Genomic DNA, 25,344 nt, shown 5'->3' with positions numbered 1-25,344 from the left:
AAGGCAGCAGAATTAAGGAGTAATTAGACCATTCCATCAGGCACACTACTGGGGTTCTTGCTGAATTAGTGAACATCTGGTAGCAGTAACACTGAGCATCTTAACACAAATGAAGTTCCAAGCCTAGAAATCACTGTTGCTAGCAGATAAATTCTTCACAGATTCATTTGTCATTCCTCTGTCTATTATTGAAATGACAGTGTTAACTTCTTTATTTTACATGGGTTAACATTTCTGTTAAAATAATGGGAAGAGAAATGTCAAACAACGTGCCAAGCATCTGATCAACAATATCACCAACAGTAAGTTATAGGCCCTATTGCAGTATCCCAATGTCAAGACCAGACATTTTCTGTGCGTCACACTTTCACCCTGTATTTCTCCTGGGTTTGTTTTTTCCAGTGCATTTTCCCTGTTTTCATACACGAGTAGAAACATGCCAAAAAGCGATGGGAACAATGAGGCTGCTTTCATATTTTTCTTAGTGTGTTTTCACTTGTGTGCATATAGGAAATCTAGTCACGTAAGATTATACTGCAATATCTCCAATTTGTTCTTTTTCTCTCAGTCTTTTTGCTGTTGTAGCTGTTTTGTTGTTGTTTGTTGTAGTTTTTTTTCAGTTCGCTGATCACAGTTAAAGGTTTCTCTTTGCTATCTATGATTTCTTTGCTTTAAAACATATGAAAAAGGGCAGGAAAACAGCTAAAACATCGAGGAAAGATTGCAGGTAGATCTGGATGCAATGGGGGAGATTGCCCATCTTTTCTACCTGTTTTGGTTGTTTTTGCTTGTTCCAGTTTTCTCCATTTTACATGTCCATGTGCATTATTTGCTTTTGTCTCCCTTTTAAAATTTTTGTTTACTAATTATCTAAATTTGTATATAAGCTATTCTACCCCTCACTAGAAGTAGTGTATGTTATCTGCAGCATGCTGCTTTAAAGACAGTGAAAGCAAAATTAGCACTTTTCCTGAGGTGCCATTCTTTTTCATAGAATCATAGAATGGTTTCAGCACAGAAGGAGGCCATTCGGCCCATTGAGCCTGTGCCGGCTCTTTGTAAGAGCAATCCAGTTATAAGAACATTAGAACAGAAGAAATAGGAGCAGGAGTAGGCCATATGGCCCCTCGAGCCTGCTCCACCATTCGATAAGATCATGGCTGATCTTCTACCTCAACTACACTTTCCTGCCCGATCCCAATATCCCTTGATCCCCCTAGAGTCCAAAAATCTATCTATCTCAGCCTTGAACATATTCAATGACTCAGCATTCACAGCCTTCTGGGGTAGAGAATTCCAAAGATTCGCAACCCTCTGGGTGAAGAAATTCCTCCTCACCTCAGTCTTAATTGGCCGATCTCTTATCCTGAAACTATGACCCCTAGTTCTAGACTCTCCAGCCATGGGAAACAGCCACTCAACATCTACCCTGTCAAGCCATCTCAGAATCATATGTGTTTCAATGAGATCACCTCTCATTCTTCTAAACTCCAGAGAGTATAGGCCCATTCTACACAATCTCTCCTCATAGGACAACCCTCTCATCCCAGGAATCAATCTAGTGAACCTTCGTTGCACCGCCTTTAAGACAATTATATCCTTCCTTAGATAAGGAGACCATTGGATGACCCATAGATCTATAGTACTGTCAAGCACTGAACTTTCTTGGCTTGAGTGCTTCCCAGTTGACCTGTGTGTCTGCTTACACTAACTCCTATGGTGCTGCTCACTATCTTTGTTACCAGTATTTTTGATGTCAGTAGAGGAGCTCCCAGTTACGTAGATTGGGACTGAAAACGCACTGCCCGATATGGGAGGAGGAAAATTAAAAAGGCAGCTAAAAATATGACTATTACTCACAGGTGGAAGATATTTAAATATTTTTTTGCATACTGTGTTTCACATCTGCCTAATGATGGCCCATATCTAATCAGGCTTTGTTTCAGTAAATGCTGGTGAGTGTGAAAGTCTTTGAGAATACACTGACCTTCAAGTGAACTATTGAACTGTTTAATATTCACCTAAATTTACCAAAAGGAACACTTGATTTTTTTTCAGGAAATTTAATCAATTATATTTACGAGGATTGAAAATGGATCTTTTTTTTTAGTTAATTGTTCTTTGTTCACCAGTGGACAGTGAAGGAAGTAGTTACTGCCTGTCCAGAGATTACCCCAAGGAGGACTGTCTAGATAAAAGTACAATCAGGTAGACAAGTAAAAAAAACACACCTGATAGTGAAATTCAGTAAAATACTGAACAATTCTTTAAATTTCTTCAAAGGTTGTCAGGATATTTTGGAACCAATTCCAAACCTGGCAGGTTGGGGACGGTCCCTGGCAATCGGGAGAGCTCGAGGCTTGGTGAGAGTCTTTCCACACTCGTAAGACACTAAGGTTGTGTAATAAACCATCAAACATTTGTCAGAACCCGGCAATCGGGAGGGAGGGAAAGATCGGGGGTTGGATTGGCCGGTCATGGGGCAGGCCAGAGATTGGGGGTTGGAGGTGGAGCAAGGAGAGGCCGTGATTGGCAGAAGGGAGACCAAAGGTTTCCTTGAACGGCTGGGGGAAGCACTCTTGCTCCTTCTGGCCCTCAAGGAGTGCTCTAAAAAGTACTTACCTGCTGGAGCAGGCTGCTCCCGCCTCCATTTCGCGACCGGGTTTCCCGAGCCCTGGGAAAGCTGGCCGGCAGCTGTTAAACTTAAAACAGGCTCCCAATTGCAAGTTGCCATAAAAATGACATCAGGCGCGTACGCGGCGAATTGGGGACGTGTTCCCTGATTTTTCATTTTTGACCTTGGGAGGCCTTATCCTGCCCGTCGTGGAGGGAGTTAATATCGGTCCCAATATTTTTATTTGAACCTTATTGTGAAACTTCTATTTAAAAAATGGACATTTTGATATCGTTCTGTTTGGCCTGGCAAGCTGTTATCCCCCCAACCCCCACACAAAAAAAATCCTGCCACGGTGAAGCAAAGATTATTTTACACTAGTTTTGATGGATTAGTCTGCATGTCAAAGAGCCAGATATGGAAATATGTGAATATAGCGTATAGCCCATCACGTTTGCTCAGTAGTCCTATACCTATCCATCATTTTAGTAACTCCACACTGAGCATTCTATTGCCTTTGCTCCAATTGAACACCATTAATTTAAAACGTTATGGTTCAGATTAATCCCACAGGGCATTCTTATATTCTGTTTGCTTAATTTATGTTGCTATATTCAGTTGTGACCTACGATCCTTGAAAGCAATTATCATTTTATCCATGGTCATCAGCAGCATCAGAGAGTTCATGATTCAAGAAGCGGGGAGCTTGCACAAACTAATTAGGTGTTGCAGAACTCTGCTTTTATGATGACCATAATTTTATGATTATCTCTACGAGCTCAGCTGATCGCTGGAGAAATCTTTGTGCTGGCCAATGAACAGATTTCACATTCATAATTAAGGTACATTTTCACTTGGAACATGCACTAAAAGGAACAGAAATGTTCTAGTTTATATTTGTTTGCCTTGCAGCTTTGTGCAGCACACTTTGATCATTCAGATACAGCTTTGATGCACTCAAAATTCAAAGCACCATTGTTGACATCATCTTTGCAAAAATCTACTCTCATATTCATATTACATACATATATTTATTCAAAAAATTCTGTGGGGTTTATGACTCACATGTCAGATCCTAGTCCCTTTGTAAATATCAGTCATGTAAAGACTAAAAGAAAACATGCTTGAAATCAGAAATTTTTTAAAAGCAGCAAATAATGTCCTCTCTGTCCTTGGCCTTCTACGTTGTTCCAATGAAGCTCAACGCAAGCTCAAGAAACAGCACCTCATCTTTCTACTAGGCATTTTACAGACCTCTGGCCTTAACATTGACTGTAACAACTTCCGACCTTAACCACACTCCCATGTTCTCTCGGATAGCAGGTGCTGACGATGTAGGATGGGTGTATCAGAGCTTGCAGGAATGGGGGAGGTTGTTGTGGGCTGGTACTTGGGATATTGGTACACGGTCAGCGGGGTGGTCTGCACCCCTGGGGGGTAATTTCAACCCCCAAGAACGGGCGGGTTGGGGGCGGGTGGGCAGTATAAATAGTTGATTTTTGGAGCGGGATCGCATGCCGGCTCCAAAAATCAAGCGGCACTTACTCACCAATAACCTGCTCACCGATGCTCAGTTTGGGTTCCGCCAGGACCACTCGGCTCCAGACCTCATTACAGCCTTGGTCCAAACATGGACAAAAGAGCTGAATTCCAGAGGTGAGGTGAGAGTGACTGCCCTTGACATCAAGGCAGCATTTGACCGAGTGTGGCACCAAGGAGCCCTAGTAAAATTGAAGTCAATGGGAATCAGGGGGAAAACTGTCCAGTGGCTGGAGTCATACCTGGCACAAAGGAAGATGGTAGTGGTTGTTGGAGGCCAATCATCTCAGCCCCAGGGCATTGCTGCAGGAGTTCCTCAGGGCAGTGTCCTAGGCCCAACCATCTTCAGCTGCTTCATCAATGACCTTCCCTCCATCATAAGGCCAGAAATGGGGATGTTCGCTGATGACTGCACAGTGTTCAGTTCCATTCGCAACCCCTCAGATAATGAAGCAGTCCGAGCCTGCATGCAGCAAGACCTGGACAACATCCAGGCTTGGGCTCATAAGTGGCAAGTAACATTCGCGCCAGATAAGTGCCAGGCAATGACCATCTCCAACAAGAGAGAGTCTAACCACCTCCCCTTGACATTCAACGGCATTACCATCGCCGAATCCCCCACCATCAACATCCTGGGGGTCACCATTGACCAGAAATTTAACTGGACCAGCCATATAAATACTGTGGCTACGAGAGCAGGTCAGAGGCTGGGTATTCTGCGGTGAGTGACTCACCTCCTGACTCCCCAAAGCCTTTCCACCATCTACAAGGCACAAGTCAGGAGTGTGATGGAATACTCTCCACTTGCCTGGATGAGTGCAGCTCCAACAACACTCAAGAAGCTCGACACCATCCAAGATAAAGCAGCCCGCTTGATTGGCACCCCATCCACCACCCTAAACATTCACTCCCTTCACCACCGGCGCACTGTGGCTGCAGTGTGCACCATCCACAGGATGCACTGCAGCAACTCGCCAAGGCTTCTTCGACAGCACCTCCCAAACCCGCGACCTCTACCACCTAGAAGGACAAGGGCAGCAGGCGCATGGGAACAACACCACCTGCACGTTCCCCTCCAAGTCACACACCATCCCGACTTAGAAATATATCGCCGTTCCTTCATCGTCACTGGGTCAAAATCCTGGAACTCCCTTCCTAACAGCACTGTGGGAGAACCGTCACCACACGGACTGCAGCGGTTCAAGAAGGCGGCTCACCACCACCTTCTTGAGGGCAATTAGGGATGGGCAATAAATGCCGGCCTTGCCAGCGATGCCCACATCCTGTGAACGAATAAAAAAAAAACATGCCCACTTCTGGGCTTGACCCAAGCGTGCAACAAAAACACAGAAGTCCCATCTCCACTTAGAGCTGGCGGGCCGATATTTAAAGGGGCAATGTACCTCATTGCAATAGTTGAGGCATTTAATTTTTTGTGTATTAGAAATGTCAAATGAATATTACCATACCTGTTTGGGTTTCCCATCACTTCAGATTCATGTCAGGTGAAAGAAGGCGAGAAGGGCTGGATCCATGACTTGAGCACCTTTAATTGCACTCCTTGTGGACCAGGAGGAGCAGGAGTGCTTCATCCAGGCCCAACAAGCTCATCTGGCGAGCTCGGACCCCCGAGATCAGACGACCCCCCTGCCGATGGTGGACCCCACCTCGATGGTGGATCACCCTTCCCCCCGATGGTGGACTCCCTCCATGGTGGACTTCTCACCCCTACCCCCGAGGGGGACCCCCTTCCTCCGATGGTAGACCTCCCCCCAATGATGGTGGACCCCTCTCCTGATGGTGGATGTTCCTGCCCACCATGGTGGACCTCCCCCCTCCCGATGGTAGACTCCCCCCCTCCCCATCCTCTCCAAGGCCCACCCGATATCGTCCATGTCCCCCCATCCACCCCCCCACAATTTTTTCCACGACCCACGATTTGTCTTTCCCTCCCTCCCTCCTCCCTCTCCGATTCACGGCACCTTTCTCTTCCGATAAGCAGCCGGCCTGTCAATCTGGCTGCCTGGTGCATGGGAAGTCCGGAAGCACAGATATTCACCTTCAATTGAGTTGCGATCGCAGATTGCGATGCACGCACTTGACTTCTGGGTTCCCCATGTGAATATCTGTGCACGGGTTGGGTACCTGGCTCCGAGCTGAACTCATGCCCCTGGTGTCTACCTGCCTTTTTTGTCTGCCACACTTCTGGACCACTGGAGCCTTCTCTGTTTTGCCAAATTTACCATGCTTCCCTCCGCTTCTGCTATTCCGCTGTAACCATTCACATATTCTCTGCGTCTCGGATACATCTTGTATTTCTTTCACTATTGCCTCCTTTTGTCTTGCAGCATCATGACATCTGTCATTTAATCAACTCCTGACCTCCACGTAATCAGAGAACTCATTTTTTTTCTCCCTGGCTCTGTTCCTACTTATAAGCTGTTCATCTGTAACATCTTCTCGTTCTGATGAAAGGCCATCAACCTGAAATGTTAACCCTACCTTTCTCTCTCCACAGCTGCTGCCTGATCTGCTGAGTGTTTCCAGCATTTTCTGTGTTTATCCGAGAGATTCGGATTTTGTGGAATCCTTCATGAAAGCAGTTCCTTCTCTTTTAAATCCCCATTGGCCTGAATATTACCGACACCTTTTGTTTTTAGAATCATAGACTCATAGAATTTTACAGCACAGGAGGAGGCCGTTCGGCCCTTCGTGTCAGTGCCAGTTCTTTGAAAGAGCTGTCCAATTTAATCCCACACCCCAGCTTTTTCCCCATAACCCTGCAAATTAGTTCTCTTTTTTTTATTCGTTCATGGGATATGGGCGTCGCTGGCGAGGCCAGCATTTATTGCCCATCCCTAATTGCCCTTGAGAAGGTGGTGGTGAGCCACCTTCTTGAACCGCTGCAGTCCATGTGGCGAAGGTTCTCCCACAGTGCTGTTAGGAAAGGAGTTCCAGGATTCTGACCCAGCGACGATGAAGGAACGGCGATATATTTCCAAGTCGGGATGGTGTGTGACTTGAAGGGGAACGTGCAGGTGGTGTTGTTCCCATGTGCCTGCTGCCCTTGTCCTTCTAGGTGGTAGAGGTCGCGGATTTGGGAGATGCTGTCGAAGAAGCCTTGGCGAGTTGCTGCAGTGCATCCTGGGGATGGTACACACTGCAGCCACAGTGCACCGGTGGTGATGGGAGTGAATGTTTAGGGTGGTGATGGGGTGCCAATCAAACGGGCTGCTTTGTCCTGGATGGTGTCGAGCTTCTTGAGTGTTGTTGGAGCTGCACTCATCCAGGCAAGTGGAAAGTATTCCATCACACTCCTGACTTGTGCCTTGTAGATGGTGGAAAGGCTTTGGGGAGTCAGGAGGTGAATCACTCGTCGCAGAATATCCAGTCTCTGACCTGCTCTTGTAGCCACAGTATTTATATGGCTGGTCCAGTTAAGTTTCTGGTCAATGGTGACCCCCAGGATGTTGATGGTAGGGGATTCGGCGATGGTAATGCCGAATACTCTTCAAGTACCTGTCCAATTGCCTTTTGAAAGTTCCTATGGAATCTGATTCCAGCACCCTTTCAGGAAGTGCGTTCTAGATCCTAACAACCCTCTGTGTGAAAAAATTTCACCTCATTTCCCCTCTAGTTCGTTTGCCAATTATTTTAAATCTATGACCTTTGGCTACCGACCCACTTACCAGAAGAAACAGTTCATCCCTACTTGCTCTATTAAAACCCCTCATAATTTTGAATACCTCTATCAGGTCTCCTCTTAAACTTCTCTACTCTAAGGAGAACAATCCCAGCTTCTCCAATCTTTCCACATAACTGAAGTTTCTCATCCCTGGCATCACCTGGTAAACCTCCTCTGTACCCTCTCCAAGGCCTTGCCATCCTTCCAAAAGTGTGGGGCCCAGAATTATACACAATACTCCAGCTGAGGTCTAACCAGTGATTTTTAAAGGTTTAGCATGACTTCCTCATTTTTGTATTCAATGCCCCTATTACAAAGCCAAGTATCCCATACGCTTTCTTAACTGCCTTTTCAACGTGCCCTGCCACCTTCTAAGATTTGTGTTTATGCACCCCCAGATCCCTCTGCTCTTGCACCCCCCTCAAAATGGTACCATTTAGATAATACTTTCTCTCTCCATGTTATTCCTCCCAAAGTGCATCATTTCACACTTATCTGCATTAAATTGCATCTGCCATGTGTCTGCCCATTTCACCAGTCTGTCTATGTCCTCTGGAAGACTGCTACTATCCTCCTCACTGTTGCTCAATTGCCAAGTTTTGTATCATCCTCAAACTTCAAAATTGTACTCCCTATACCCTTGTAATACAAGAAAAGCAGTGGTCCCACTACCTGGGGGACCCCACTGCATACTCCTCTCCAGTCAGAAAAACATCAGAAATCAGTATTTCAGTGATTAGGTAAATACTTTTTATCAAGGATAATAGGCATTATGTTTGGTTTCAGGGTATCATATCACAGGGCATCAGTTTTGCAAATTATTTGTTTACTTAAAAGTTTTGAGTATAGCACACATCACATTTTAACCTGCATTGCTTTCTGTTTCCCTTCTTGTGTTTGATAAGGTTTCTCTTCCAGTTCTGATGAAGTGTCATCGACCTGAAATATTAACTCTGTTTCTTTCTCCACAGATGCTGAGCATTTCCAGCGTTTTCTGTTTTTATTTCAGATTACCAGCATCCGCAGTATTTTGCTTTTAATTCAGTGTTTAATTCACGGCCACTTCTCTCCCAGGAATGCCCACCTTGAAGAAGTTCTGCTCTTCACTCCGACGGGATTTCCGTTTGTCTCTTTTATCTTGTTCACCTTCATTGCTTTCTGTTTCCCTTCTCGTGTTTGATCAGGTTTCCACTAAAACTCTCTTTCACAGCCACATCTCTTTCCTCAGCAACTGTCTCCGGCTCCGACTTATTCCACGTGGATTCCAATTTAAATTCCATCCTTCATGTTTCGGATCCATCTGATTACAGATATCTCCATGATGTTCAGCGTTCCTCAAACCACTGCTCTCGCCGCTTCCTGAGATTCGTGCTCAATGCCATGCATCGCCACATGCACATTCTCAACCTCTCTCTCCAACAGCACCGACTCACTCGATTTCAGAACTATCCTGGTCCACAGTTCCATTTCATCTTTCGCCTCCTCCGGCACTTAAACAAAAAACTTTTTTTCTTCCTTTCAGGTGTCAAGGACCACAAGCTTCAACTCTTAGATACCAACACCCCTCTTGATCCTTCTTCCCCTTCACTTTCCTCTGACCCCATCCCTCACTCCAATCTCACACTTTGTCGCGTTTTCACTATCCCCTCTGACCTTCCCCTCTCTGACCCCGAACGATCAGTCCTCAGCAAAGGCCTTAGCTCCATCCCCTTACGCCCCCATCTCAATGAATTTCGAGCTCGACATGATGCTGAGCTCTCCTTCGCCTCCGCGCCCACTCCTCTGTGTGGGCGCGGAGGTGAAAGAGATGGAAGGAGAGCTCAGCATCATGTCGAGCTCTTGTGTGGCGAACAGACCACAATCTTGCGGAGGCTGATCATCAACTCTCCGACACCTCCTCCTACCTCCCCATGGACCATGAGCCCACCACTGAACATCAAGCGATAGTTTCCCAGACCGTCACTGACCTCATCTGCTCTGGAGATCTTCCCTCACGGCCTCCAACCTCACAATCTCCCACCCCCGCACAGCCCGCTTCTACCTCCTTCCCAAGATCCATAAACAGGACTGTCACGGGAGACCCATTATTTCAGCCTCTTCTAGCCCACAGAACTTATTTCTTCCTATCTCAACTATATTTTTTCTCCCTTTGTCCAGTCTCTTCCAACCAACATCCGCGACTGTTCCGCGTCCTCCGCCACTTTAACAGTTTCCGGTTCCCTGGCCCTAACCATCTCCTTTTCAACATGGTTGTTCAGTCCCTCTACACCTCCATCCCCCACCAGGATGGCCTGAAGGCCCTCCACTTCTTCATTGAACAGAGGCCCAACCAGTCCCCATCCACCACCGCACCCCTCCACCTGGCTGAACTTGTTCTTGCGTTGAACAACTTCTCCTTTGACTCCACTCACTTCCTCCAAATAAAAGGTGTTGCTATGGGAACTCATATGGGTCCTAGCTATGCCTGCCTTTTTGTGGGATACGTAGAACATTCCTTGTTCCAGTCATACTCAGGTCCCCTTCCTCACCTCTTCTTCCGATGCATTGATAACCATATCAGTGGATGTTACCCCATCATGGGGAATCTAAAACTAGGGGTCATAGTCTCAGAATAAGGGGTCACCCGTTTAAGACTGAAATGAGGAGGAATTTTTTTTCCCAGAGGATCGTGAATCTTTGGAATTCTTTACCCCAAAAAGCTGTAGAGGCTGAGTCATTGAATACATTCAAGGCTGAGTTGGACAAATTTTTGATCAGTAAGGGAGTCAAAGGATATGGGGAAAAGGCGGGAAAGTGGAGTTGAGATAAAAATCAGATCAGCCAAGATCTCATTAAATGGCGGAGCAGGCTCGAAGGGCCAAATGGTCTACTCCTGCTCCTATCTCTTATGGTCTTATGGAGCCATTTCCTGCTTTTGCCTCGAACTGGGAAATTTCATCAACTTTGCTTCCAATTTCCACCCTTCCCTCGCCTTCACATGGTCCATCTCCGACTCTTCCCTTCCCTTCCTCGACTTCTCTACCTCCATTTCCGGGGATAGACTGTCAACCAATATCTATTATAAGCCCACCGACTCCTACATCTACTTTGATTACACTTCCTCCATTCCCTTCTCCTAGTTTCTCTGTCCTTGTAGCATTTGTTCTGACAATGCCATCTTCCACACCAGTGCTTCCGATATGTCTTCCTTTTTCCTCAACCGAGGATTCCCCTCCATTGTAGTTGACAGGGCCCTCGACCATATCCGTCCTATTTCCCACACTTCTGCCCTCACCCAGTCTCCTCCCTCCCAGAACCATGATAGGGTCTCCCATGTCCTCACCTTCCAGCCCATGAGCCTCCACATTCAACGTATCATCCTCCGCCATTTCCGCAACCACCAGTGCGCTCCCACCACCAAACACAACTTCCCCTCCCCTCCCCTTTCAGCATTCCGAAGGGACAGCTCCCTCCGCGACACCCTGGTCCACTCTTCCATCACCCCCAACACCCGCACTCCTTCCCAAGGCACCTTGCCGTGCGAGCGCAGGAGATGCAACACCTGCCCTTTCACCTCCTCCCTTCCCACCGTCCAGGGCCCCAAACACTCCTCCCAGGTGAAACAACAGTTTACTTGTACTTCTTTCCATTTAGTATACTGTAGTCGCTGCTCACAATGCGGTCTCCTCTACATTGGGGAGACCAAACGCAGATTGGGTGACCGCTTTGCTGAACACCTACGCTCAGTCTGCAAGCGTGACCCTGGCCTTCCGGTCACTTGCCAATTTAATTCTCCATCCCTCTCCCACCCTGACCTCTCTGTCCTCGGCCTCTTACATTGTTCCAAGTTTGAGGAACAGCACCTCATCTTTCAATTAGGCACTTTACAACCTTCCGGACTCAACACTGATTCCAATAACTTCAGATCATAATCACTGCTCCCATTTTTTTGGACAGCAGGTGCTGGTAATGGTTCTGATGTTGCCATTTACAGCTCCTCTAGACCCATCTTTTGTTTCTTTACTTGTCCCATTACCACCCTCCTTGCCTTGCACCATCATCCCTTTTGTCATTTAATCACACCGGCCCTCCATCCTATCAGGGACCTTCCCTTTTGTTCTTTCCTTTCCTCCCCTTCCTCCCCCCCACTTTCCCTGGCTCTGTATTTGCTTAAAAACTGTTTAATCTTCAACTTCTTCCCGTTCTGATAAAGGGTCATCGACCTAAAATGTTAACACTGTTTCTTTCTCCACAGATATTAGAATCATAGAAAGGTTACAGCACGGAAGGAGGCCGTTTGGCCCATCGAGTCCACGCCGGATCTATGTACGAGTAATCCAACTAGTACCACTCCCCTGCCCTATCCCCGTAGCCCTGCACATTTTTTCATTTCAAGTACTTATCCAGTTCCCTTTTGAAGGCCAGGGTTGAATCTGCCTCCACCACTCCTTCGGGCAGTGCATTCCAGATCCTAACCACTTGCTGCATAAAAAAGTTTTTTCTCATGTCACCTTTGGTTTTTTTGCCAATCACCTTAAATCTATGCCCTCTGGTTCTTGACCGTTCCGCCAATGGGAACAGTTTCTCTCTATCCACTCTGTCTAGACCCTTCATGATTTTGAATACCTCAATCAATTCTCCTCTCAACCTTCTCTGTTTCAAGGAGAACAACCCCAGTTTCTCCAGTCTATCCACGTAATTTAAGTCCTTCATCCCTGGAATCATTCTAGTAAATCTCCTCTGCACCCTCTCTAAGGCCTTCACATCCTTCCAAACGTGCGATGCCCAGGACTGGACACAATACTCCAGTTGTGATCGAACCAGTGTTTTATAAAGGTTCATCATGTCTTCCTTGCTTTTGTACTCTATGCCTCTATTTATAAAGCCCAGGACCCCGTATGTTGTCTTAACTGCTTTCTCAACCTGCCCCGCCACTTCAAAAATTTGTGCACATATACCCCCAGATTTCTCTGTTCCTCTAGAATTGTGCCCTCTAGTTTATATTGTCTCTCCTCATTTTACCGCGTTAAACTTCATCTGCCACTGTCCGCCCATGCCATCAGCATGTCTATATCCTCTTGAAGTCTATCACTGCCTTGCTGAGTATTTCCAGCATTTCCAGTTTTTATTTCACATTTTAAGCGTGTTTGTAGCACAAAAATGAGTGAAGTTTTTTGGATTGGCTCAGATAACCGTACGATTTAGTAGACATGTAGGAAAAGTAACCAATTGCCATATTACTTCCTCTGTTGTTCTGTTACACATCACTGGAAATAACATTTATAACATAATAAGCACATACAAAATTAAAGAATTATGGAAAACAAATACAAGAGTTATTAATGCAGTTACCCATTACATCTCATCATGCTTTCAGCTCCACAGGCTTCCTCTTTTTCAGCAATCTCTGCTCCATTCTCAGAGCTCTGTTTTACTCTACACCGTTCACTAATTGTGCATTAACTGTGTACCCCTCAAAGTTGTTCTTACGATCTCCTCTCAAGGTTGACCTTATGATTTTTCCATTCCCCATCTTTTGGCTCATTCTACACATGCACTAACAACTTTCCACCTCTGCATGTAGCCCAGTGTGCACTGCCAATGTTGATGTAGCCCACTGCTTCTACTCCCCATGAGCAATGCAACAGGAGATCCAGCCATTTGAAATAAAAATGGTTTAATCTTCAGTACACTGTGATGAAGTACGATAATTCAACCAATGTACATTGCATTCGTTGGTACTTTGACATTTCGGGAGGTTTACAGCTTCAACATGGATTTATTCGATGCAAAAGCCTAAATTGTAAAACTTTGAACACCTCAAATAATTCTACTATTTAAATGTAGATACTGACATGTAATGATTCAGGTAATTTATCAATTACTACACTTACCATAAATTGTAGGCTTTCTGGCCTATAAGAGATGTTACTGTGACTTATGGCAACTCTCTGCATAATGTTAAGTGAGAACGGGGTACTAAAGTGCAATATTAAAATCCAGAAACTCAATAAATTTAAATTAATGACTGAATGGAATTTTTAGAATTGCTTTGAGGAAGATCAGATGCTTTTAATAAATATTTTGTATAATATACTTGAATAAAACAGATTATTTTGTCAAGAACAAACATACAGATAAATCCTAACAAATGTATAAGTAATTTGCCAAGAAATGATATGCTTTGATCAGAGTATGCTTGAATCAGCATTTTTAAAGAGTCCTTGTCAAAAACTTGCCAGTTTGTATTATCTCCAGCTCAGCCCTATAGTCAATGATGCTGCAACTGGATCTAAAGCATCTCACTATGAGTAATGATCTTTTACAAGAAGCAGTTAGTGTGAAACAGATAACAGACACTATGCTGAGCTGTTTTGCCTGGATTGGGAATTCGATGTAATGAGAATGAATGACAGGTGATTTGGTGCATTGGAGTTCTGTAGTTGGATGGGGTAAGTATTTATCTGGGGTTAACTACGTATTTAGAAAGGAGTGCAGAATTTATAGTGGTTGTTAATTGTACCAGTAGCTTCACTCAGTCTTGCATGAGGAACCAGGGGACACTTCACTTACTGCATAGAACCACTTCTCCTATGGATGTTTTTGTGATTTTCTGCTTATCAAGGTGAAGGATGTTAGTATTCTACTTTGGGCACCCATTCTTAGGTCAGGTATAGCAGGATTAGCGTAGTTAGATGGAAAATAAACTTCCCTCTATTCTGTCACAGCATACCTCAACAAAAACCTTGGAAAGCAACTACTGCTGGGACCTTTCCTGGTCGATACAACTCAATGTGTGCCATTTTATCCACTTTATTAGGGCAGTTTTATGCCCACTGGGTTGAGACTGTTCCAACTCATTTCACATTGGACCTTTACAGTCACTAGTCAGAGAGGGATTTCATCTTATAAGACATATCAGTTAAACCTGGATCTCAGTGATGGAAAGCCAGTGTCTAACATATTGCTCTATCCAATCCCTATATTCTACAGATTTATAAAACTCAAGCTTGGTGTTGCCTAATCACCACTTCGTGATTTACTTCATTTCTTTGACTTTTTTCAGCACTTGCCTTGGCCATTCACCAAGGTTACTTAATAAAAACAGGGACAAGGTGTGTCTCATTAACTGTGAGCTTCTTACCTCAGAGCAGCAGTCTTTCCATTTTTGTGAGTACATGTAACCTGTCTTGTTTGGTAACCAATCTGAATGTCAAAATATTTGGTGTCCTGACGGATTTGACGGTTTCTGTTCCTCTTTTTCTTCATAAGCTCCCGCGCTTCTGGGTCCCTCATCCTTTTTCCTACTTGCCGAATTTGTCGAGAATGCGGAAGAGAGCATGCGCTCCAAGGGCCAACTCTCAAACTGTACATACTTTCTTCTGCTTCACAGGAATTGAACGTGCAGGTCCGAAACTCAGTCAGGTTGGGGCAAGGCTCACCGCCATAGAGCGGGGGGACCAGGATTTGACGGATTCGGTGTTGTAATCCCACCCCACAGGATTTAGTGCATTCAGACCAGGGAGTAAACTCCAATACCACACAGTTCTGAGGGCAGGGGATAATACAGGCTTGTTCGAGGTGGGGCTTAGTCTCAAAATAGTCACAGATAACATCCTCCACTGCAGCTCCATTTCTTTTCTCGATGCAAGTTACATCTCTGCTCTGAATTCCTTCTTCGCCTTTCAGGCACTCAGATGTTTGCCTTGAAATAGGGTTCCTGGAAGCCACAGGCGAGCATTCGCTCCACTCGCCCACCTGCCACTCGTATAGGTCCTTATGCCCGTCACAAACTTTGAAACAATTCTGCTGATTCTCAGGTCTTTCCGCTGGTTTACAGTTAGTGGGTAAAGTAGTCCACCCCTCCACATGGGCGCACCATACTGACCTGGTTTGGACACCTCCTGGACCACACTCCTCTCCCATACATCTCCCCCAGGCGCCTACAAGGTAAAGAATTTAAGAAGAGTTTTGTTTAGTGGGTCGATTCTTATATCAAATGTTTAAGATGCAAAACTTGATACAACTTCACATGACTACATTTTCCATTAAACACTGAAATATAGATTACTTATATAAATATTTGCCCCACCCTTAATGACGTGGTGGGTAAATCTACCACAACATATGGTACTGAGCTACGTAGGCCAGGAAGGTCCCATGGAAGAATCTGCCAGGTTTCCCACTCCTGGTTGCCACCCAGTGTTTGGGGTCCATTTGAACTTTTGAGCGGCCAACCAGTGCAGCGCACCAACAGCCTCTTGTTCTAGCAGCGTAGAGGCCAGTGCCATTTTGAGGCCCGGGTCTCATTTAAGTGGAATTGAGAGGTATGGGCACCAATGCTGCTTGTCGGATTTGGGCCGGCACAGAGACTGCCCATCCGTCAGCAAGGTAATCCGGGAAGGGGTGGGGGGGATCGTGATCGCGGAGTGGTGGTGGGGGGGTGGGGGAGAGAAGGATGTGCGGTAGGAGCAACTCAGGGTGGCAGTGGCCCAGATTATTTTAGTGAGGTCCGGAGGAGCAATCCTGCTGCTGCTGGCCCCAGAAAAATAATTTAAAATTGACCTTTCTGGGGCCTCTTTGGCTCTATTACTATTGAAACTGGTAGGAGTGTACAGGGCTGTCCTAAATTGGCAATCGAGGTCCTGTGTACATCATAGGACCCCGATTAAAAGCGGTCTACCACTTGAAAGCAGCAGGTGTTTCGGCCACCCAGTGGGAGGCCCCTGTAAAAGTGGCAGCGGGCAAAGTATCAGCATTAATGGCAGTAAGTCTACCCAGCTCATTTTGAGGCAAGTTAAAATCGACCCCATTGTGTAAGGATGACAGGATCTCAGGCTTGACTTTGAACCTGCCCAGCTAACTTTCACTCGGCTCACACAAAGAACGATCACTTCGTCAAGCTACTGGAGGGCCACCAGCACCCACAGAAAATATAATAGCATGGGTCAACAATTAGAAGGGGAGAGGACAACATTTACATTCAATTTTACTTTTTAATTATAGATCATACTCAAAGATACACATGTTCAGAATGGATAAACCATAGGATGTTCATGATGGTGGTATAATAGGGTGTTTTAAACAATATCTAATGTGTGTTCATTACTGACTAGAGTCAATAACCAAACCAGTAATGTTCGACAGGAGTGTTTTGGTATTTGCCATAAACTTGGAGTTCTGTGCTTTGTTAATTATCTTAATATACAGTTATCGATATTTATGCAGTGAATTAATGATTTTACGCAGAACAAACAGAAAGCAACATTATAATCAGCTTCTTCTGTTCATTTCCTGTCAGGCAGATGATGTCTTAAGGAAGGAGTCGGGTACTGAGCTGAAATTAAAGTTAGTCAAACTAGCTGTGGTTGAGCTAGGGTTAGGGTTCCCAACCCTCCCGGAATGACCGGGATTTTCCCGGAATCGGGGGATCCCCCCCAAATGCTGCCTCCAACAGCACAGGAGATCAGTGATTTAAATTTGCCGCTGCTGTGCGCCCGTGCCCTCCACTCCGTGACATCACCAGGGGTTGTTACAGAAGCCTCCAGCTCGGTGACTTCACTCGAGTAGAGCCGCGACCGCATGGAGTGCAATCAGGAGGGGGCCGGAGAGTCGGGAATCGGGGAGAGTCAGGATTCGGGGGTGCTCTCTGAAATTAGGGGGGCTTGAGAGTGAGGGGGAGAGGGAGACTGGGGAATGGGAGCTGGGAGGAGAGGGAGACTGGGGTATGGGAGCTGGGAGGAGAGGGAGACTGGGGAACGGGGCTCGAGAGTGGGGGGGAGAGGGAGACTGGGGAATGGGGGCTCAGGGTAAGAGGGAGACTGGAGAATGGGGTCTCGGGGGGAGAGGGAGATTGGGGAATGGGGTCTCGGGGGGAGAGGGAGACTGGGGAATGGGGTCTTGGGGGGAGAGGGAGATTGGGGAATGAGGTCTTGGGGGGAGAGGGAGACTGGGGAATGGGTTCTTGGGGGGAGAGGGAGACTGGGGAATGGGGGCTTGTGGAGCAAGGGAGACTGGGGATGGGGAATCTGGTGATGGGGTCAGGGGAGAGAAGGGGACTGGAGATTGGGGGAGAGAAGAGGACAGGGGGTTGTGGGATTGGGGCTCAAGGGAGTGGGGGAGCATGGGGTTGGTGTGCATGGGGACATGCATTTCCTGCAGAGCCAGGAGCAGCAGCAGCAACATGGTGAGTGGGAGCAACACTGAGAGAGCAGCAGTAAGTGAAACCTGGGGACCTTACTGTGGGTCCACTGGTGGGGTAATTGGGAACAAGGGTGCAGAGACCATGGATTCTCACTGGAAGAACCAAGGAGGAAGAGAGGAGGAAGGTTCTTGAACTGAGGGCTATTAGACCGTGGGATACTTCACCACATGTGGCTATCGAGGTAGAGACTAACATATAATTTCAAAGGAAATGGCACAAAACCACGAGCAAAAATACTCAACTACACGGTACCCAACCTCTATGAGGTAAATGTGATAACATTTGTAGAAATCGTGTGACTAGATGTCATGTGATCAGGCATCACATGGTCAGATGTCAAGTGGTCAGAATGTCACATGATCAAACCTCTAGGAATGTCTCCAAACAGAGTTGGTAACCCGAGTTGGGGTACAAATCAGGCTTTAACTACCTTAGTTTGAATGTTATCTTTCCTAAAAGGCTGCTTGTCATGTCACAAGAAATTGAAAGTAACACTGGATGAAAATCATGGAGTTTCCAACTATGTTATTGAGAATGGCTCAGTATTTTGAATGTTCAGATCTTGTTTGTTTGGTAATCTAGAGTTTTCCTCGCATTTACCTGGCCTTACAATATAAACAGAAACTGGGTTATTCTTCCCAAAAAGTAATGTTCATCTGGTGACATCACTCAACCAATCACAAAATGCTGTCAACTCAGCTTAACAATTTAAGGCTTTGAAATTATATTAGGCAAATATCAGCATAAGATTGTTTTATTATAAGTGTGAAAGAAAGAAAGACGTGCATTTATATCGCACCTTTCATGACCTCAGGACGTCCCAAAATGGTTCAAAGCCAATGAGGTGTGTTAACATCTCCGTCAATACAGCAGACTAAGTAATAGCACATTACATGTTCCTACACTAACATTCAGTCTCATTTTAAGGCCTTAAGGTCTTATAGGACTCATTGGGGGTGAAATTGGACATGGGCGAGGCCACAAAACAGGCAGTCCCTCAAAAAAAATTTAAAATCTATAATACTATACAGTAGACTTAAAGCCAGAGAAAAAACAGTATTTACATGTCATCTACTCGTTATTTTAGGTTTTTTGTTAATAATGTAATAATTTCAAATGATATTAAGGAGGAGACTGGTATGTTCTTTCCACAGGCGGAATCGCATTTGCCGCCCATTATACGACACACCTGATATTCTGTTCGATTGAAGTTAATGGGCCTGAATATCAGGTGAGGAGTATAACAGGCAATATCGGGCAGGGAGTATAAAGAGAGATCAATGCATCTGTTTTGCGGTTCTGCCCACGTCTAATCTCACCCCCTCTGACTTCCACCGATTCTGCACTCATTATGTTAACTAATATAAGTGAAACAGTAAGTGGCAGAATAACAGTGGAACTTTAAGGTGCAGCTAGATCTCAGTCATTAGAACAAAAACAGTACAATGATCTATTTAAAGGCTATAAAAAAAGTCATATAATTTTGTAATATGAATTAATTTTAAATTACAATATCTGAAACGGGTTTGTTGGGAAATGATTAGATAAAAGGAGCAATTTATACTATTCTACAATAGGATTCATACTTTGCATAATGATTAAGGTTTTGGTTTATTGTGTTTGATTATGCTTTATATTAATTGAGATTCAGGGAATTTTAAACCAGTGTTTTGGGAAATGCATTGCACAATTTTGGCTATTTTTTCATGTAAACCACAAAGCAGCGGCCTTTCTAATGCAACAATAATAACAACTTGCATTTATATAATGCCTTTAACATAGTAAAACGTCCCAAAGTGCTTCACAGGAGCATTATCAAGCAATAAGAGGTTTAGGGAGGGAATTCCAGAGCTTATGGCCTAGGCAGCTGAAGGCATGGCCGCCAATGGTGGAGCGATTAAAATCGGGGATGCGCAAGAGGCCAGAATTGGAGGAACGCAGAAATCTCGGAGGGTTGTAGAGCTGGAGGTGGTTACAAAGATAGGGAGGGCAAGACCATGGAGGGATCTGAAAACAAGGATGAGAATTTCAAAATTGAGGCGTTCCCAGACCGGAAGCCAATGTAGGTCAGTGAGGACAGGGGTGATGAGTGAACGGGACTTGGTGCGAGTTAGGATATGGGCAGCAGAGTTTTGGATGAGCACAAATTTATGGAAGATGGGAGGCCGATCGGGAGAGCATTGGAATAGTCAAGTCTAGAGATGAGGGTTTCAGCAGCGGATGAGTAGAGGCAGGGGTGGAGACAGGCGAAGTTACGGAGATGGAAGTAGGTGGTCTTGGTGATGGAGTGGATATGGGGTCGGAAGCTCATCTCAGGGTCAAATAGGATGCCAAGGTTGCATTGGTTACATTGTATCATTCATTACCTTTGAACTAAGCACAAGACTGAGTTGTATCATTTGACTTTGCTTTTGGTTAAAATGTCAGGTGCAAATGTCTTAATACAGTATTTGTAACATTTCCATTTAAGGTGCAAAATCTTGATTTCTTTTTTACATCTTGGACAGAGGATTTATTATCATACTCTTATAATTTTCATGCTGAAAATATAATTTCATTTTTTTAAAAAAAGAAATCAGAACAATTTAGAAACTAGCACACAAGCTAACAAATCACCAAAAAATTATACAATGCTCACTTAGTGAGATTTCTCTGCAAAAATTGCTCTTGTGAGGCGATAAAAGATAAATTGAGGGAAAGCAAGCTGTATTTGGTACATAAACTTGGTATCCAACATATCGGGCCTGAAATTCTGGGAGTTCTGCTCCACCTACAGAAGGGTGGTGCAGCGTAACACACGACTGCCCATGGCTAGTGACAGACCTGTCCCAAATCACAAGCATGGGGTCAATTAAATACTTGGGGTAGGCAGCCCACACCTTTAAGAGTGCGTTAGAAGTGCATTAGAACTGGAAGGAAAATCAGAGTGACGCTATGGCGCTCCAATGGCTGAACAGAGACATGCCAAAAAGCTCCACTTAAATAACTGTTTAAATTAGGATTTTTATTCAGAATCTCCTTTCAAACTTGAATAATAAATAATAAATGAATAAGGATTACTGTCAGGAATTCAGTCAGGAGGTGGTAGAGGGGAGGGGGTTTAATCATGGTGGGGGGTAGGGGGGAATTATTAAAAGGGTTTCACCAACAGTTAATATTCATTGAGTCAATATTTATTGGTAGCTTTAATTATTCTAAAGTTACCTGCTAATAGAGATTTTGCACCACATGGTTACCAATATTATTTTGAGTAGTGACAATGTAGATTATTCCGTGCACCCACTTAGAAAATTCAGAGCTACTGTTATAATAACAAACAATGACAGCATTCTTTTCCCACATATAAGCAAGCAATTTCACAATGACAAAATCATACTTAATATACAATTATTTCGCCTAAAGATTGTTAAATTGCTGTTAAATGATCAACTTCATCAAAATCCTTCACAGACATGTTTTAGGCAAGTCTCTAAAATCTAATATTTTCAGTAACCATGTTGGAAACATGGGCTCGATTTTAAAAGTAAAAAATGGGTGGGTTGGGGGCGGGGGGGTATTGAAAATTGTCATCATTTCAGACCCGCCCCCCAACCCGCCCGGTTTTCACAGAGGCGGGACAAGGGGCAGGCGGCGAACCCGGTCCCAGGAGGCGGGTCGGGTCTTAAAACCTTTCAAGGACGCTTCAGGCCTCCATCTTTAACAAATTTCCCATTTCAACCCCGGGGGGCCGGGATTCCCAGGCCTTCTGTTTTACGCCTCATGAAAGGAGGCGAGAAGGCAGGTAAGTGCCTAGAAAGGCACAGCTTGTGGGCCGGGAGGAGCAGGAGTGCATCCCCCAGGCCCAATAAGCCTATCTTCATCGCACTCCACCTCTCCGATCGCGGACCCCCTCCGATCACGGACACCCTCCCCGATCGCAGACCCCCGATCATCCGACCCCAATTCTCCCCCTCCAACCCCGACCCAACCCTAATCCTTCTACTTCGATCCTCCGACCATCCCCCTCAACGATCGCAGACCACGGATCCCACCCGCCCATGACTGACCCCCGATCCCATCCCCCATGACTCGTGACCCCCGTGCCCACCTATGTCCACTTATGCCCCTTGCTCACCTATGCCCCTTGCCCACCCATGCCCCCCGTCTCCCCCCGCCCCCCCCCCCCCCCCCGCCAACCCATGCAAACAAAGACTTACCTGCAGACTTACCTGAACACGTCCTCTCCCTGGCTGGTCTCCTGTCCGACTGAGATCAGCCTGTCAATCAGCCGGTCAGTCGGACAGGAAACCGACAAACAAAAATAAAAGACGTCCTTATGTCAAAATTGTAAGGACGTCCCGGAAACCCGTACTAATGGGTTTCCTGACCTCAAATTAACCCCCCCGCCCCCTTCCCGGCTCCATTTGAAAATTGAGCCCCATGAGTTTATGGGAGCATTAATGATTTGGCAATAATGTTAAATGTGCAATAGTGCGATTATAGTTATGGAAATGGAAGCAGCAGTTGATGCCACCTAACAATCACAGCAGTGACCAAATTCATGCAGAAGGATCCATCTGATCATATGCAAGTTTGATGATTTAATGTCAGCATTTAGGAGGGGAATGAGATGGGAGACAGTTGAAGTCTGAGCTACAAGGAGGAAGCAAAATGAGCTTGCATAAAGTTACAGAGTAATTTTATATACAGACCTCACTACTAACTGGCACAGGCCCAACTTGTTTCTTTCAGGTTGTAAAGTACGCGTGTCATAACTAACAAATGATATCTAGGAGGTTGAGCCTTAGCTGCAAACTATTTATTTGATACCAGTTTTTGAAAATGAGTCATTATTGCTCAACTCTTATTGTATCACTTTATACAGGGGGTGACAATGGTACCTTCATAAAAGAACCCATTTTAAGTTTGCTGATTATGTACCATGAGATAGAATACTGTATGTTTCAAATGAGGTGAAATAGGACAATTTGATTTTATATCTTTTAATGTCAGTCTTGCTAGCTAATACATTAATTAATAGGTTAAATTGTGTCTGGCTATGAAGATCAGGATTTGTGTCAGGATTCCTAGAAAACATGAAGTTCACTTGGCCAGACAGAAAAACTGTTGTTAAGTGGCAGAACTATTAAGTGATACTTTAGATCAGTAAGTATATAGATGCTGCATTGTATTTCTCTGCAAAGAGAAAGGACAATATGTGCTTAAGTCGAAACTGTTTGCAAGTTTCCTGATGGCTGAGTGTATATAAGACGTGTAACTGAAATCAATGAAATGAAAATTGGGTGGGTTCCATGAATGATGGCCGATTCACTCCACTATATAACTGCCCGGGCGGAGAAGTTGAAAATCTACCCCACAATTTTTGAACTGGCAATATTTACTGCCTCAAACTGATCTTATATCTGTTAGGCCGTGACTTTTTTTTATTATTTGCTTCAGTCCTAAATTTTTTAACGTTGCATTTATCTGGTTTTTATTTTTTTATCATTACATCACCTCTGTAAATAATTTAATCCCGTCTTCTTCTTCTCGCACCTTCTTTCTCTGTCCTCTTCATACCTTCCTGCCCAGCTCACACCCCTTCCTCTTCATTCCACTATCTTCTTCCATCTCTATCTCTTCCCTGGGCCTTTAAGCTGGCAGTCTCACTTCATGCTCTAAACTGATCACTGCAGTAGTGAAGAGAAGCAGTAACTGATGTCATTACTGAAGCTCCTAACTATTGAAGAGGCATGATTTTAATCTACATATAGATTGGAAGAATCTGATTGGCAAAGGTAACCTGGAAGATGAGTTCATAGAGTGCTTTCGGGACAGTTTCTTAGAGCAACATGTTCTAGAGCCAACCAGAGAGCAGGCTATTCTGGATCTGGTAATGTGAAATAAGACAGGATTAATTAATTACCTCATTGTAAAGGAGCCTCTAGGTAGCAGTGATCACAATATGATTGAATTTCGCATTCAGTTTGAGGGAGAGAAGAGTAAGTCTAAGACTAGTGTTTTAAACTTAAATAAGGGCAATTATGAGGGCAGGAAGACAGAGCTGGCTAAAGTGAACTGGGAACTTATGTTAAGGGATATGTCAGTAGAGATGCAGTGGCAGACATTTAATGAGATAATTCATAACACTCAAAGATACATTCCAGTGAGAAAGAAAGACTCTAGGGGAAGGACGTACCATTCATGGCTAACTAAGGAAGTTAAAGATAGTATCAAATTGAAAGAAAAAGCATACAATTCCGCAAAGATTAGTGGCAGGTCAGAAGATTGGACAGAATATAAAAAATAGCAAGGAATGACTAAAAGAATAATAAGGGAGAAATTAGAGTATGAGCAAAAGCTAGCTAGAAATATAAAAAGAGAGTAAGAGTTTCTAGAGGTATTTAAAAAGGAAAAGAGTAAGTAAAGTGGACGTTGGTTCTCTTGAGAGTGAGTTTGGGGAATTAATAATGGAGAATAAGGAAATAGTGGATGAATTGAACAGATATTTTGCGTTCGTCTTCACTGTAGAGGATACAAATAACATGCCAGAAATAATTGTGAATCAAGAGGTGAAAGGGAGGGAGGAACTTAAAACATTTACATTCACCAGGGAAAGGATTTTGAAAAAATTATTAGAACCAAGAGCTGACAAGTCCCCAGGTCCTGACAGACTTCATCCTAGGGTCATAATAGAAGTGACTGCAGAGAAATAGATGCATTGGTATTAATTTTCCAAAATTCCCTAGGTTCTGGAAGGGTCCCATCAGATTGGAAAATAGTGAATGTAACTCCTCTATTCAAGAAAGGAGGGAGACAGAAAGCAGGAAACTACAGGCCAGTTAGCTTAACATCCTTCATACGGAAAATGCTAGAATCTATTATCAAGGAGGTTAGCAGGGCACTTAGAAAATCGCAATGCAATCAGGCAGAGTCAACACAGCTTTGTGAAAGGGAAATCGTGTTTAACTAATTTATTAGAGTTCTAGAGGAAGTAACAAGCAGTGTAGATAAAGGGGATCCTGTGGATGTGGTGTACTTGGATTTCCAGAAGGCTTTTGACATGGTGCCACATCAAAGGCTACTACACAAAATAAGAGCTCATGGTGTAGGGGTAACATGTTAGCATAATAAAGGATTGATTAGCTAACAGGAAATAGAGAGTAGGCATAAGTGGGTCATTTTCAGATTGGCAAGATGTAACGAGTGGAGTGCCACAGGGATCAGTGCTTGGGCCTCAGCTATTTACAATCTATACCAATAATTTGGATGAAGGGACCGAATGTATGGTTGCTAAATTTTCTTATGACACAAAGGTAGGTAGGAAAATAAGTTGTGAAGAGG

General features: G+C 44.6%; 1 protein-coding gene across 2 annotated transcripts in view; it reads right to left on the bottom strand.

The window, feature by feature from the left end:
• LOC137341081 (thrombospondin type-1 domain-containing protein 7A-like) overlaps nucleotides 1-25,344 on the bottom strand; it is a 368,227-nt gene that overhangs the window by 193,608 nt on the left and 149,275 nt on the right. For both annotated transcript variants that reach the window (XM_068003999.1, XM_068003992.1), the window contains exon 2: nucleotides 14,962-15,760. In XM_068003999.1, coding sequence (XP_067860100.1) covers nucleotides 14,962-15,760 — 799 coding nt within the window. The remainder of the gene's footprint in view (nucleotides 1-14,961; nucleotides 15,761-25,344) is intronic.

Source organism: Heptranchias perlo, chromosome 2, assembly GCF_035084215.1.
Source record: "Heptranchias perlo isolate sHepPer1 chromosome 2, sHepPer1.hap1, whole genome shotgun sequence".
Classification (NCBI taxonomy): Eukaryota; Metazoa; Chordata; class Chondrichthyes; order Hexanchiformes; family Hexanchidae; genus Heptranchias; species Heptranchias perlo.
Note: the sequence above shows the minus strand (reverse complement) of the source record. Positions and strands in the feature narration are given on the sequence as shown.